The sequence below is a fragment of the Acanthopagrus latus genome, chromosome 11 (genome assembly GCF_904848185.1).
Source record: "Acanthopagrus latus isolate v.2019 chromosome 11, fAcaLat1.1, whole genome shotgun sequence".
Taxonomy (NCBI): Eukaryota; Metazoa; Chordata; class Actinopteri; order Spariformes; family Sparidae; genus Acanthopagrus; species Acanthopagrus latus.
In genome coordinates this window covers 12,054,278-12,068,382 of record NC_051049.1, presented here as the reverse complement: position 1 = coordinate 12,068,382, position 14,105 = coordinate 12,054,278, and the positions used below count along the sequence as shown (strand labels likewise).

The 14,105-nt window shown below is 42.3% G+C and overlaps 1 protein-coding gene across 4 annotated transcripts in view; it reads left to right on the top strand.

Moving 5' to 3' along the window:
• The window catches only part of elovl1b (ELOVL fatty acid elongase 1b), a 19,033-nt gene extending 4,928 nt beyond the window's left edge, over positions 1 to 14,105 (top strand). For 2 of the 4 annotated variants that reach the window (XM_037114047.1, XM_037114049.1), the window contains exons 2-9: positions 7,386 to 7,465; positions 10,806 to 10,908; positions 11,013 to 11,203; positions 11,325 to 11,405; positions 11,521 to 11,577; positions 11,687 to 11,792; positions 12,176 to 12,312; positions 13,338 to 14,105. In XM_037114047.1, coding sequence (XP_036969942.1) covers positions 10,830 to 10,908; positions 11,013 to 11,203; positions 11,325 to 11,405; positions 11,521 to 11,577; positions 11,687 to 11,792; positions 12,176 to 12,312; positions 13,338 to 13,652 — 966 coding nt within the window. In that variant the 5' untranslated portion in view covers positions 7,386 to 7,465; positions 10,806 to 10,829 and the 3' untranslated portion in view covers positions 13,653 to 14,105. Of the gene's footprint in view, positions 1 to 7,188; positions 7,466 to 10,805; positions 10,909 to 11,012; positions 11,204 to 11,324; positions 11,406 to 11,520; positions 11,578 to 11,686; positions 11,793 to 12,175; positions 12,313 to 13,337 lie in introns of those variants that run through there. The other 2 variants (XM_037114048.1, XM_037114051.1) reach the window with 2 other exon arrangements.

The window sequence follows — 14,105 nt, the reverse complement described above, 5'->3', positions numbered from 1 at the left end:
GGGTGTGGCCAGAATTTCAACATGCTTGAACCCACGTGAATCCGGTGCAGCAGCAGTTCTTCACACTATAGGATTTCCCTCGCTGTGAGTTTTTCCCTTTGATGCCGCGTTGTAGTGGCTGTAACGGTATAATGGAGTCCAAACAAGGTTATGATTACACCAAATACAGCTTACCCAGGGACAAACTCTGCACTGAGCTGTGTGTATATCAGAACACACATTGAATTTGATAATGAAACAGAGAAGTGAGACCACCAGTGATTTCTCACACGCTGTTAAAAATAGTAATTGTTGATTATAAAATATGTTAATGAGTTCCTCTACATTGTCTGTAGGTGTGAATGTGACCGTGAATGGTTGTTTGTCCCTATATGTCAGCCCTGTAATGCACTGGTGACCCCCCATGACCCTGAAAAGGATAAGCAGTTTCAGACAATGGAAAGATGGATGGGCGCTTCACTCCAGTGCTGGGGCATACATTACTTACTAATGTACTAAATAGCTCCAACATTGTTTAACTTGCTCAAGTGTAATGAGTTCATGAAACCAGTTTAAGTACCAGCCTCTTTTTTCCCTAATGTGATGACATATATTAATGTAATGTTAACATGTCACAACGGCCCTTGGAGGTGACTGGTTGTATTTTTCTCTTCTCTAAGACTGATTTGTTGTTGCTTTTTTCTGGCCTTTAATTAGTACTTTCCTTGCTGTTGCTGTTTCGAATGTTACCGTAATTTGAAGAGATTTCACAGACAGAAAGATACATTTCCTGATTACTTTATGTTTGACATCATCAGTTTGTTTTTGTTTCTTTTTTTTTTTTTTTCGAAAAGTAGACCAAAGGTCAGATTATTACAGTTATTAAAATCGCAAAACACTTCAACCGTGCAGGAGTCATCGGTGCAAGTGGGTATTGTTTTCCCTCTCTGTGTGACACTTACGAAGTGGAAGTTCCTGTCACAGTAACACGTTCGGTATTCTTGACAGACATAGTGTCATTCCAGTCATGGTTAGGGCTTGCATAATCCCAACCTGTCTACCGGGTCCTTTTTTTACCCCTCGGCCCATTGATCAAGTCTGAAGTTGTTTTGTTGGTGAGTTTGAGCGTGCTCACTCCTATTGGACGCCTGCAAGATCACACCTTTGAGTGGGGATTGGGTCGGTACATTTTTACAGAAGCAGGGGAAATCCCTTTCACTGGCCACTAGGCGCTAGTAGGTAAAAATTCTGCAAGGGTTCAGTTGGAAAATTACTCAACTAGCAGGACACTTTGCATAAGGCTCCCGTCTGAACTTGCACATTTTCGCACATTCTTTGCTATTGCCCCACATTGGCACCTTTAGAACTCTGACTGCAGCTGCAGCTTTAAAAAACAGGTAATTTGCCCCTAGGATAGCCAAAGGTATTTGAAAGAAGAAATAAAACCTGAACTCTACAATTACTACCCTGTCCCTTGGGAACACCGTCACCGTTTACAGAACGGGTTCCTGGCTCTACTTTGACCTACATTACTTTCCATAGTAGTTCCCTAATCAGTTATCCTGTGATCGTCTGATAATCTTTTAAAGTTGTTGTAATGGTGATGTAGCAGGGCACCACACCAACTTTTCACACTGGTTGTTTTTCATTTAGGTGCACCAGCACATAATTTGAATTTAATGTCTTCAAACATTATGATGATTGTTAACACGAAGACAGGTGCAAATACCTTTTTTTTTCGTCATTTACCACCAAAAAACTGACAGACCATAGTAGTGTCCTTGTGTTTTTGGAGCTAAATTACACTGAGTATGATTTTTATCACACCTGATAACTGATGGAACGTGATGGCCAAAAAACCAAAGATTTAAGATAAACGAAAATGATCCTTTAACTTTGTATATTGTCACTTTATCTGCAAAGCCTGAACTGACTAATTTCTAAGTTCTCTCAGTCAATCATCCGCAACATCATACCATACCTAACCAGTTACAGTAGTGTCACTTAGGTGGGCTCAATAATTTACACCTCTGTGCTAACGGAGTCTCAAGGGTGGCACCCTGCAAAATCACTTTCGCTCATGCTTTGTGCTCCTGCATTTGTGCTCCTGCATTTGTTTCTGCCCGATCCACCTCAGCTTGAGCTCATTCATAAGGACACCATCCGCTATTGTTGTCCGTGGAAAGTTCCAGAAATCTGAGTCGCTGGTGGGTCAGACCTGCAGCGGGGGACAAGGAGAGAAAAGGGGGAGTGGCGTGAATGAGACCAGTGTTGAACGACCTTGTCTAAATGCTTGCAGGTAGGGGTGAAACTGCTCCCCCGCCCGCCACCCGCACGCACGCACAAGCATGCATGCATGCATGTGCGCGCGCACACACACACACACACACACCCCTGCCCTCACCCAAACACAATGAAAGGAAGATGGTGTCAACATGTCAGCTTGAGGCAAGTCCAGCAACATTCCTGCGCACGGGGGGGTAACAGTAACTACAACCTAAGTGTTTGTATCCTAAAGGTTGTTTTCTTAAATGTGTAAAAACATTAATGCATCGCACTCAATTTGTTTATCATTAGCCCGCTGGTGTTTGTCTTTATCGTGCAACAAATCTGCCGTCCATGGCTGGAAACCAATGGGCACATTCACATCTATGATCCATGTGTTACTGTCTGAAGAGATGCATTTGTTTTGGATGAGCAGAGAGTCAGAGAATTTTTGATTACGCAACTTGTACTGTCACCAACCAAGTTTGTTTGTTTTTGTTATTTGTTTGTTATTGAAAGGTCCATTAGCAGTGAGGAGGGTGTTTTTTTTTTTCTTTATTGAGCCAGTATCTTGTCAACTTTAACACAGTTAAATATTGCATCTAATAAGCCAATATTTCAGCAAAATGTGTCTGGTTGACTGTTGTAAAGACTCAAATCCAAGTAGATTCAATACACATTTTTAAGATTTAAATGATGCATCTGCCTTTTTTCTATTGCTACCTATCTGACAGGCTTCACTCTAATGTTATTGAAGAATTGTGATAGATTTGAAACAGTTGTTCAGTGTTTCATTTTTTTCAGAAAGAAAAATAATGCAAATTCACAACATTTTGAACCAGTATTATTTTAATATCTGTGTTCAAAAGGTTGGAAAAGCAGATAATAATAATAATAATAATAATAATAATAATAATAATAATAATAATTAAAAAAAAAAAAAAAACGCCTAAAAAGGTTTAATGATCAAACTAATTACAATGCAGTAAGTCCACAGAGGATGAAATACAATGAATGAGGACCAGGTAGAAGACGTTTAGAGTGACAAGAGGACAGAACCAGTTTGGATGAGAGAGATTTGTAACCAGCTTGGAATGAGAGCACCTTGTGTTTGAATACACCTCACTTTTATCTTTGTTGTCTTGAGAGAATACCTGGGTCCCGGGTAACTTTCCGTCCCCCGAGGGGCCAGGGAGCTTGTACTGACTAATGCCTTTGTTTCCTCTCACCCTGCTGGCTCGACTGGTATGTGTATTTATTGTTTTTCCACCTGAGACTAGTATTCATTAACCGATGTAATCGGTTTCAACTTGGCACTCACTCAATTTTCGGATTGATGTTGCTGCCATTCAGAGCTCTCAGCTGATTTGGTTGTAAGCTGACAGTGCAAGAAGAGACTGAAATGAATATTTCCTTGTCTCTGTAAATTTCACTTGACAAAAAAGCAAAAAAATCTTAACTCTCCAAAATATTACTAGTCCTGACTACCAGCTTAACTTAAGCTCTGAAGGCAGTGCCACGACTATACTATCGGACTTTTCAGAGCTTATCAACTTCTTGCTTATCATTGTACATGTTCCTCAAAATGCATTGCTTGCCCTGAGATCTGAACAGTGACAAGGCCTTGCCAGTGAAGTCAGACTGACAGCAGTGCGCGATATGCTGGTGGAAATCTTCTTAGACTTACGATAAATCTGCACACGTTCCTACATTTACAATTCCAATGGATGATCCATTCAGAGTGAATGGATCATCCATTGGCATTTATACTGTTACCAGATTATCAATAGCCTACAATGAATATATTCAGCTCCAACCCAGTAGACTTTGATTTGATGTCGCTCTCGTGCATTTCAAGATTGAAGCTCTAGATGTGCGGTCAGTCTGTGTAATGAAGTGATGTCCAGTCTTTAATCTGCATATTGAAGGTTAATAGTTAATAGTGGCAGGTTTATTTTAACAAGAGTTGTAGCCTTCTGAGCAATAGCACATCTGCTTTTGGTTGATTCATTCATGCCTCTACACAGGATGGACAAGTAAAGCATTTTTAGTTGCTTACACTGTTATTTTGGATGGAACGGTTCATGGTTCGGTTCGCTTGTCACGGTTTGGAGCATCATTGTTCGGTTCAGGACGGGCGCAACATGAGCCTTGTGCCAGTAGCCCAGTGAAGTTTTGTTCAGTGGTAGAAATGGCAAGCGGCAAAGACGATGGAGACCCAGAGTTCGAGGACGTCCCAGCCACATTGTTGCAGTCTGCTGTGTGGGAGCATTTTGGATTTAGTGCCACCTATGACGATGGCAGTGAGAAAGTGGTGCAAAAAAACTGCGACTGTGTGCAGGCACTGTGCAACATGTGTTGCTTACGCTAGCAGCAACACCTTCAATATGTTGGCTCATCGACGGAGACATCACCCCAGTGTGACAGTCGACGGCGCAAGGAGGAGAGACTTGTGTAGGAAAGATCAACTTCTACTCCCCGCAGCGTTTAAATGGCAACGCGGTGAAAAGTCGGAAGCCATAAAGAAAGTACTGGTCCCGAACATGCACAAAAGGTCCTACAGATGGCAGTAACACTGTATTAGTGACAAGAAAACCTTTTTAATAAAGATTTTGCAGTGAATAAGTGTTTATGTTCTTAGCTAGAATCCGAACAGTTGCAAACCTTTTTTTTTTTGCCAAATACACAAACAGCAGGTTGAAGTCAGCAACGTCTCCTCTCCTGCTGTATCAAAATCTAGTTTCAAGCAAAGACTCTCACAACAATGTGCCTAATTTCAAACTGCCCCATCCGTTAAGTTTTTGCATGACTGTATGACATGTCCTTGATAGTAACTGATTATTTTAATTACTGTAAATGGTGGATTATTACGCCATATATCTTATGCTGATGTATCGGGATACGTGGTGATACATGGTCCAATCTTTTGAATCTGATTAAGTCGTTTTTTTCCCTCATGATAAAATATTCCTTTATCTTTGCTGTTCCGTGATAACGCCGTAATAAAACCATGATCTTGAGAAAACAAATAAAAATTGAGTTCGTCATTGTGGGATAACGGAGCAATAACTTGTTTGATCTATGACCGACCAGGGCGTCCATCGTTTTTTTTCCTCTCATGACCTTTAAACCACTGAATGTGGCAATGTGTCCTCCACAAAGCCAAGTGATTTACTTTAAAAAGTAGGAGCTTCCACTTTTCCCCCCACTCTGACGTAGACCCATGATGAGTTTAAGAAAATGTTACTGTTTCAGTCATAGTTTGGCAGATGCATCAAACAGTCACAAGGGGGACCAAGTAAGTTAAGTCAGTCATTCAAATAATAATAATAATACAGTTTTATTAAGAAGGGTGACATGAGTGCTTCTGAGTTGTTTTTGTCGGATGGGTTTCGGACACACTCGCATTAACAAGGGCAGATTTCACAAGAAAGCTACCCCGCGTATAAATTAACCACCATTGTAAACAACCATAGTTGGCATTTCCGCATCGCTCCTTGTGACATTTGCTTACTTTGCGAGATGAATCGGGGTGTTGGTTTCACAGGACGAGATGAACGAGATGACTATCATTTTTTAAATGGCTTTGTCAGCAACTACAGCGAGGAGCGATGATCTGTTTTCTTGTCAGGAGTGTTTTTGGTATTTAGAGGACGGGCTAAATAGGAATGCTGCCAACGCTACCCCACCCACCCACTATCATCCCGCAGACACAGAATGAGGCAAAACCAGCGCTACCAATCAGATTGCTACGCTGAAGAGGGCATCCACAGTGGACAATGGACAATATTCTTTTATTATTTTAATTCATTGCTGTTTTCATGGCAGTCATAAGCCTTACAAAGAAGCATTTTGGAGCATGATCTGGCTTTGCAAGTCTGTGAGGAGTGAGCACAGCCTTGTGAATTGATTGCAAGTCATGTGCAGTCTAATAGACCTTATTAGTGGCAAAAATGTGAAGAAGTAATGAATGAAACTACAGGATTTCCCCCGTGCATTTCTACCTGTAGTGGCCATCCATCTGTTGCTGAAGGATTCAAATGTTCCATAATGGAATAATGACAATGATTTGTAGCTCCTTGGAGCAGCTGGGTGTGGCAGGGAGATCCGTGTAAAGTGATTCCTATCAGGGACAGCAAAACCTTCCTTTGAAAACACGCTCCAAAGAACTTTTAAGCATTAACGTATGAGTCACCTCTTCCCTTTACACAGCAATCGTTTTCGTCTCCCATTACCAGCCAGCCTTGAGTAAACAGAAGGCTTTATGACCTGATTTTATGACACTTCCTCGCTTGGATATATTTTTCTCCGGTAAGATATCATGTGGTTGCCAGCAGACTGGACATGCGTGCTTAGGCCTACCAGCTGACGTAGAAGACGATAAAAATGGAGATACGCGGGTAGGAATCACCACAGAAGTTAGAAAAGAAATGGTGCTTTAGCCATGATATTGATTGTCTCTTGACACCGAGAGAGAAATGGACGCTAGTTCTGCTTAATGGGTGTTGGTCGGGTAGAGAGCCAATAAAGGCACAACAATAGCCCCCTTCATGATAACAGAGTCTCCACTGATTTCTCGCCCGCTTGCCTGTGAATAATATTATCAGCCCACCCCTGAGAGGAAAAACTTACAGGCTGACTCCAGTGTATATCTGTGTGTGTGTGTGTTTCAGTGGGTGTGTGTTTCAGTGGGTGTAACCTTGAGAGTTGGGGAGGGGGGCTCGTCAAAATCAGGGCGTCGGCCACAAAATGGCAAGTTTTTTTTTTTTTTTTCTGGAGTTTTGTAGTGTAGGTTTAAATAGGGGCCATCTCACTCACACTCTGGTTGTACTCTGTGTGGTGCAGCTCGCCCACACAGCGCTCTCTCTCCCTCCCTCCCTCTCACTCTCTCTCTCTCTCTCTCTCGCTCTCTCTCTCTTCCCTCCCTCTCCTTCTGTGAGATAGTTATTCATCCGCTGTATGAGTCAGGGAGGGTGGGGATTTGGAAGACTGCTGTACCAGTCACACTTTGTCAGTTTACTTTCTCATTCCCTTACCCCATCTCCCTCTTTCTCTCTCTGTGTTTCTCTCCCCGCTCTGCTGCTGCTGTTTTTCTCTTTTTTTGCTGCTGCTGCTGCCCGCCTGCCCGTCCTCTCCTGTAGATTGCAGAGAAGTTTTGTCGTGCTGTAAAAGAGGGATCCAATTTGGCAAAAAAGAGGAACATTTTGCAAGTCTCAGCAAGGTAAGTTGCTCAATGACATGTTGGAGGTGTACTAACTTGTGTGTGCACACAGTGGGGGGTTTTGGGTTTGTTCACTTTTTTTTTCCACAGGAAAAGGTTTCTTTTCTTTTTAATCTTTTGAGGATCTCAGGCTGTTCCTGTTTTAAATGTCCTTTTATAACATACTTTTATTGTGTTTGACTAATAGGTTTCTGGCTGTCCCTCTGATGGGGTTTTTTTTTTTTTGGTCTCTGGTACAGTTTGTTCATCATTAACTCCATGAGCCTGAGCTCCTTTTTTCCATCCCTGTGATTCATTGACATGGCTCTCAGGAAATGTGTTCCCCCTGTCTTTCCACCGTACTTAATATGTGTCCTTGGCAGATGTAAAGCAGCCACCTCCTTGCTGAAGAGCGGTTGTGGTAGTCGTGTAACAGTGTGTAGAACATATTTAAACAACTTAACTTTAGTTTGGTGACAAAAACAGACTGATTAGGTACTGGACTGCCAAACATTTCTCTTGAGAGGGGACATAAGCAGAAGTCATTGTTTAAAGGTAGACCGGTGGTCATGTGTCTGCAGCTAAATTGCTTCACTCAGTCATGGGGATAGTACAGCAGACACTTTATGGACCCCTGGCTCACACAGTTATGAGAAAGTTCCTGTCCTCTTGTGGAATTGCTACCGGTATTGCTGATTGTAGCTGAACAACAATGACCGTTGAACAATTGAGTTAAAATTTTGTACAACTCCAAGGTGAGACACAAGCCTTTCATTAGTGGGGGATGTCGTCAGGTTTGAGCTCACTGATGACGAGGTGCAGCAGGAGAGCAGTGAGGTACAGTGCTTGCTGGTCAGCGGTTCTTGTAAAATGGTCTTGTTGTGGGCACATTCAGAAGTTTCTATTTCATGTTTCTTCGAACTTCTATCATCTTCATCTGGGACTGAGGATACAGGCGTGTTCTTTCCTTTTTACTTCTCAGTGTTGTCATGATCATAAGACTTTCCCCCTGACTCGAACGGTCATTTTTTTTATTGGCCAGGATTCCTTTAAAAAAAATCACGCTCAAGTGAGTCACATGTTGCATGTTCACACAGTAGTTGTAGGGAGATTTAAACAGCAAATCCTACAAATCTCAATCTCAGGATTATGAAACAGCATATGCAACACAGTTGGATTTAGCTAAAGTAGCTATTTTATGTGTGTACAAACTTGCACTAAACTATTGACATCTAGTGCATTACCAACACAAATTCTTGTCTCTTAAGAACTTGAGAACCAACTCAAGAAAATTTCGTCCAGAATCAGATCTGATCCATGTGAGGCGGTCAATTCCGCCACCCAATTCAAAGTCACTGTGTTACAACGACGCAAGCGTTACTGCCAATGACCTAAACGTGATCTGAGTGATTTAACTGTCGAGAATTTTTCCTCAGAACAAGACAGACGCTGCACCACAGACATGATGATACTCTTGTTGAATTGTGCAGCACCTGTCCCAATGCCGCCTCAGCGATTCAAAAACAACCACAGACCTCTGTGTAAGAGTTTTCTGAACTGTCATGTATCTGATCTGTTATATGACGCCACCATTTGTACTGTCGGTGATAACACTGACGCCTGAATGACAACCCTCCAGTCAAAAGTTCTGAACTCGACATCAGACCATACGCAGCCGTCGCAGATTGGTGTGGAACGCTGGACTTTATCATCTGGAAGCTTATCAAGAAGATGGACCAGAAAGATACTGTTGTGCTGACGTTGCTTTGTGGGCAACAGTTGTAAAACAAAGAAATATGCTGTGGTGAACTAACTGCAGGCGGTATGTACTAAAGGGAGACGGCTAGTGAGATATCATCTGTTTTACCTTTGCCCCAATTACTGTAGCGCACTAACCCCGGCAGGTCATGGGCTGCTGTGTTTTGAATCAGCTGATTTTGGATTGTGCAGAAAAGGGCTCGACTCGCTGTCACTTTGTCACTTTGTTTCCGGACATAATGATGTGAAATGACGTGTTTTAAAAATAATTATGTGTGTTGGTTTGAAACTGAAATACCTTCGTGTCCCATATCTGATTTCCTAAATTGCAAGCTTCATTTCCTCCTCGGCCTCCTGCGATAAGAGGACAGCATTTAAAAACCTGACGCTGAAAGCAGGGCTCACGTGAAATGTCTTTGCACCTTATTCCTTTTTCGCTATTCTTTTCCCCTGAGCAGCACCTGTGATCTCCGCTCACTGCCCTTCATTCCACCGCATGAAGTTGCTAGCCTTTGATTATATTGACTTAAGGAGGGTTTTCGAGTCCTAAGGCAGTGAAAAACTCAGAGCATTGTAGATTGTGCCTCAAACAATGGCTCCCTCTGGGTCAACCACAGCGAGAGGTGACCGCACCCTGCATGTCTCCAACTTTGTTAACACACTTTGCAGTTTACACTTGATATGATAAGCTTTTGTCTACAGAGAAACACGCAGGTTTGAAAACCATTGCAACAATCCTGTGCACCCACCGCCTGCTGTGGCACTTTGATCAGCGGAACCTGTTTGTAGTTGAACTGATTCACCAGTTGTTGTGGTTTTTTTTGGGTTTTTTTTTATTAAATGTGGTTGCCACATCAAAATGAACGCTTGCTGTTGGTTTAAGGAGCTTAAATCAATGTTGGCCTGTTTGCCTTCAGTCTGGTGATCTCTCAGCTGAGTTCATTTGAGCATTGCATGCAGGAGGCATGTAAAAAGTTCAGACCCAGTACCCACACAGCCAGTGGAGAGCCGCCTTAACGTGGAATGAGGGATTGCCCACCCAGTTCTCAGTGGCACCTCCTCTCTAGTATCAGGCCATGTCTGATGAGTGGTTGGAGCCAGGGGCAAAGCATCCTGGGACTTGTTGGGAGTGTTTGTTTGGTGAGGGATAAGCTGCTCTCTCCCAGTAATTGCATTTCAGTCCTGCTGAGTAAGTAGATGTCGGAAAATGGTCTTCCTTGAAGGCGCTTATTGGTCACGGGTGTTCACCAAAAACAACTGAGGAATGAATGAGACATGTGGTTTTTATCTTTGCATTTATTTTGCATCCATTCAGAAGGAGAATACTATTTTTGATTTTTCATGTCTCAGGAAAACATGGTTTAAAAGCTACTTTTATGACTCTCGGGGGATGGGTGAGACTGGAGCATGTGAACAACGTTTACACATCCAGGAACATCTGGATTCAGAAGACGTGGCCGAGATGTTCATTCTTTTACACTTTTTTTTTTACATGAAACTTGCCTTAATATTGTGTTCTTGAATCTGTAGTGCTGTAAGGATTGCTGCTGTGTTTGGCTTTGGAGAGTCAGAACTAACAGTGAGCATGTTGGGTTTTTCGCAGATCATTGGGTAACAACAGTACACGATGGCGAACGTGCTTCAAGGGATAAAGGAGATTGGCTCACATGCCGTGGATATCTACGACTACCTCTTGGCGGGATTTGGTAAGGGATTTACCTAGTTGAATGCAAAACCATAATTTGATATATATTTGGTTCTTTTTTTTTTTTACATGGTTTTGTTCTCTCTTTCCCTTTTTCCCCTTTAGATCCTCGACTAAACGATTATCCACTTATGCAGACTCCTGGTACCATGTCTGCGATTTTGGTGTGTTACCTATTCTTTGTACTTTACCTCGGACCTCGAATAATGGCCAATCGAAAGCCATTCCAGCTAAAAGAAGCCATGATAGTCTACAACTTCATGCTAGTGGCACTGTCAATATTCATCGTCTATGAAGTAAGACTCTTTTTAAAATGTCTCAGCGTTTAAAGTCTTGTACAAATGTGCTTTTTTACCTTTTTGTAATGATTGTTACGTAGTTTGGTTGTAAGTGAATCCCGTTTTTCCTGTTATTTAGTTCTTGATGTCTGGTTGGGCCACGACATATACCTGGAGATGCGATGCGGTTGATACATCTGACAGTCCTCAAGCACTACGAGTAAGCCCCTCTTAATTAATACAGAGTCATTTTAGTGTTTGATGCCAGTGCACCTTTTGTCAACTTAAAGCACAGCTTCCTGTCAACTCAAGTCTTTGTTTTTTCTCCTCACCAGATGGTCCGAGTGGCCTGGCTGTTCTGGTTCTCCAAGATTATTGAGCTCATGGACACAGTAAGTTCAGTCAGCTCTACCGAACAACCTTGTTTTTTAATTATGGTGATGAAAACTTCTTGGATTTTAACTAATCACCAATATCTTTTTTTTTTTCCTCTTCGTTCAGATCTTCTTCGTGTTGAGGAAAAAGCACGGCCAGATCACCTTCCTACACATCTTCCACCACTCCTTCATGCCCTGGACCTGGTGGTGGGGAATTTCTTTTGCTCCCGGTAAGTAAATACATGAAGTAAAATCAATCGACGAGATACATAATGATTAGTGGAGCCGGATGTATAGCGGGTGGTGTAGTATGGCGCCATTTCTTTACATCACTGTACCTGCTGACCCTGTACAATCCTGCAAATCAATCTTGTACCTGTTGACCCTCTGCAATCAGCAGCAGTGTCTTCCTTTCGGTATCTGCTTGCTACCTGTAAAGCATTGACTACTGTTGAGTCATGAGGAAATGATTAACCAAGTGTCTCTGTGTATGATCTGTAGGCCTCAAACTTCCTCATATTTATTCATTCATACATTTATTTATGTATTTGATTCAACTCTGTGGTTGCACTTGTCTGAGCGAGCCGGATCTAATTTGTGATCATTTATCCAGGTGGAATGGGATCTTTCCATGCCATGGTGAACTCTACCGTCCATATCATCATGTACTTCTACTACGGCCTCTCTGCTGCTGGACCACGCTTCCAAAAGTTTTTGTGGTGGAAGAAATACATGACCGCCATCCAGCTGGTACATACGCCCTGTACTTCTTCTATGGTGTTTTGTGTCATCATTAATGTTACTCGCTGTAGGCTTTATTTTATCGCATTCAAGCTTCATTGTGATCGTTTTTTACATTTTGAAATGCCCTGTAGACTGTTTGTGTAGCACATCTGTTAAGCCGAGCTCAGACTACAGGAGAATTTAACCCCGATTCGTCCCTCTCTGCAATCATCAGAGAAATCTTGGCAGAGAGCTTGGTCGGTCCAGGTTATCTGTCAATGTGAGGGGTATAGCGATCCAGTCCTAAACCTCTTGAACTTGTCTTTACTCATCCAGGGGCCACCCAGATAAAAATCAAATCGGTTTGATATCTAAGACTTAAAATCTGAACAACTGCAGTTGTCATTACGTCAGAACTTTCACTGTAATTAATGAGAGAGAGATCCCAGAGCAGCTGATGGTGTTGCCAAGCAACGGCAAACAACCCTAGCCCTCGAGCCATTAACATTAGCTGGCATACTGCTGTTGACAGATATTAAAACCAGCAGTTACAATCTCACCCTCTGTTCTCATTGAAGTATAGCCCATGAGGACCGTGCACTCCCAAACATTTTTGTTTTCTGCTTTATTTCCCAACTGAGAACTATTAACATTACGACAGCAAGTTGTTTACATTCGAGATCACGTGAGAAAAGTCTCGTGAGCTGCTGCATCGCTCCCTTGGTTAGTAAGGTTACGTGCAGTTTTGACACAAAAGTAATAGGGCTTTATATACACACTGATCTCTATGATTTGCCATTAAGGTAAACTGTGGACACCTTCAAGATTGATCTAAAATCATCACATCGCCCACCCTTACTTCAAGAATCAGTACCAAGACTGTATGCTGTAACACGAATCTATTCATTTTCGGTCTCTTGCGCCGTGTCACTCTGCTTTTTATTTTCAAATGCCAAGTTAATGTCTCTGCCCCGAAGACATCAAGATGAAATCCTCTACATGTGCTGCATTTATAATAAGTGCTTGGCTAACTTCCAATTTCCTCCCGACAGATCCAGTTCGTCCTTGTTTCCCTCCACGCTACCCAGTATTATTTCTTGGACAGCTGCGACTACCAGTACCCCATCTTTTGCCACCTCATCTGGATTTATGGAACCTTCTTCTTCGTGCTCTTCTCTAACTTCTGGGTCCAGGCTTATGTCAAGGGCAAGCGGTTGCCCAAACAGGGAAGCACGCCGTGTCAGAACGGCGCGGCTGTCTACACCAACGGCAAACACCACGAGAACGGCATCACCCACGGAGCCACCAACGGCTCGGCCCACCACGAGAACGGCAGCACTCACATGGGCAAGATGAAGAAGGCTTAAAGTGTCCGAAGATGATCTGGGGCTGTTTCTTCTCTCGTTTTTGGTTTTAAATGCAAAACATTGGGAAATTGCTTGGTCAATGATCTCCACAGTTGGGGTTCCACTTGGTTTGTTTGTTTGTTTGTTTGTAACAAATTGGAAAGCCATTCATGGAACACAATGAATGAAGAGAAGATGTTTTGACCTAAATGTTATCTTCACTGATGTTGCGGCAACCTCCTAGTTCACTCTCACACCACGTCTCTTGCCTTCACCCCACTTATCTGACCCCCCCTGTGGACAGACGACTGTACAGTTTCTATCAAACTTGAAAATACTTTTTGTAAATAGTTCTACGACACCAAAAAAAACCCAACAAAAAAAAAAACAAATAACACATTAGACTTTCTAAATTTTGTTACATTGTGTATTTAAAATGTAAAATACCAATAAATCCCATTTTAAATTATCTTA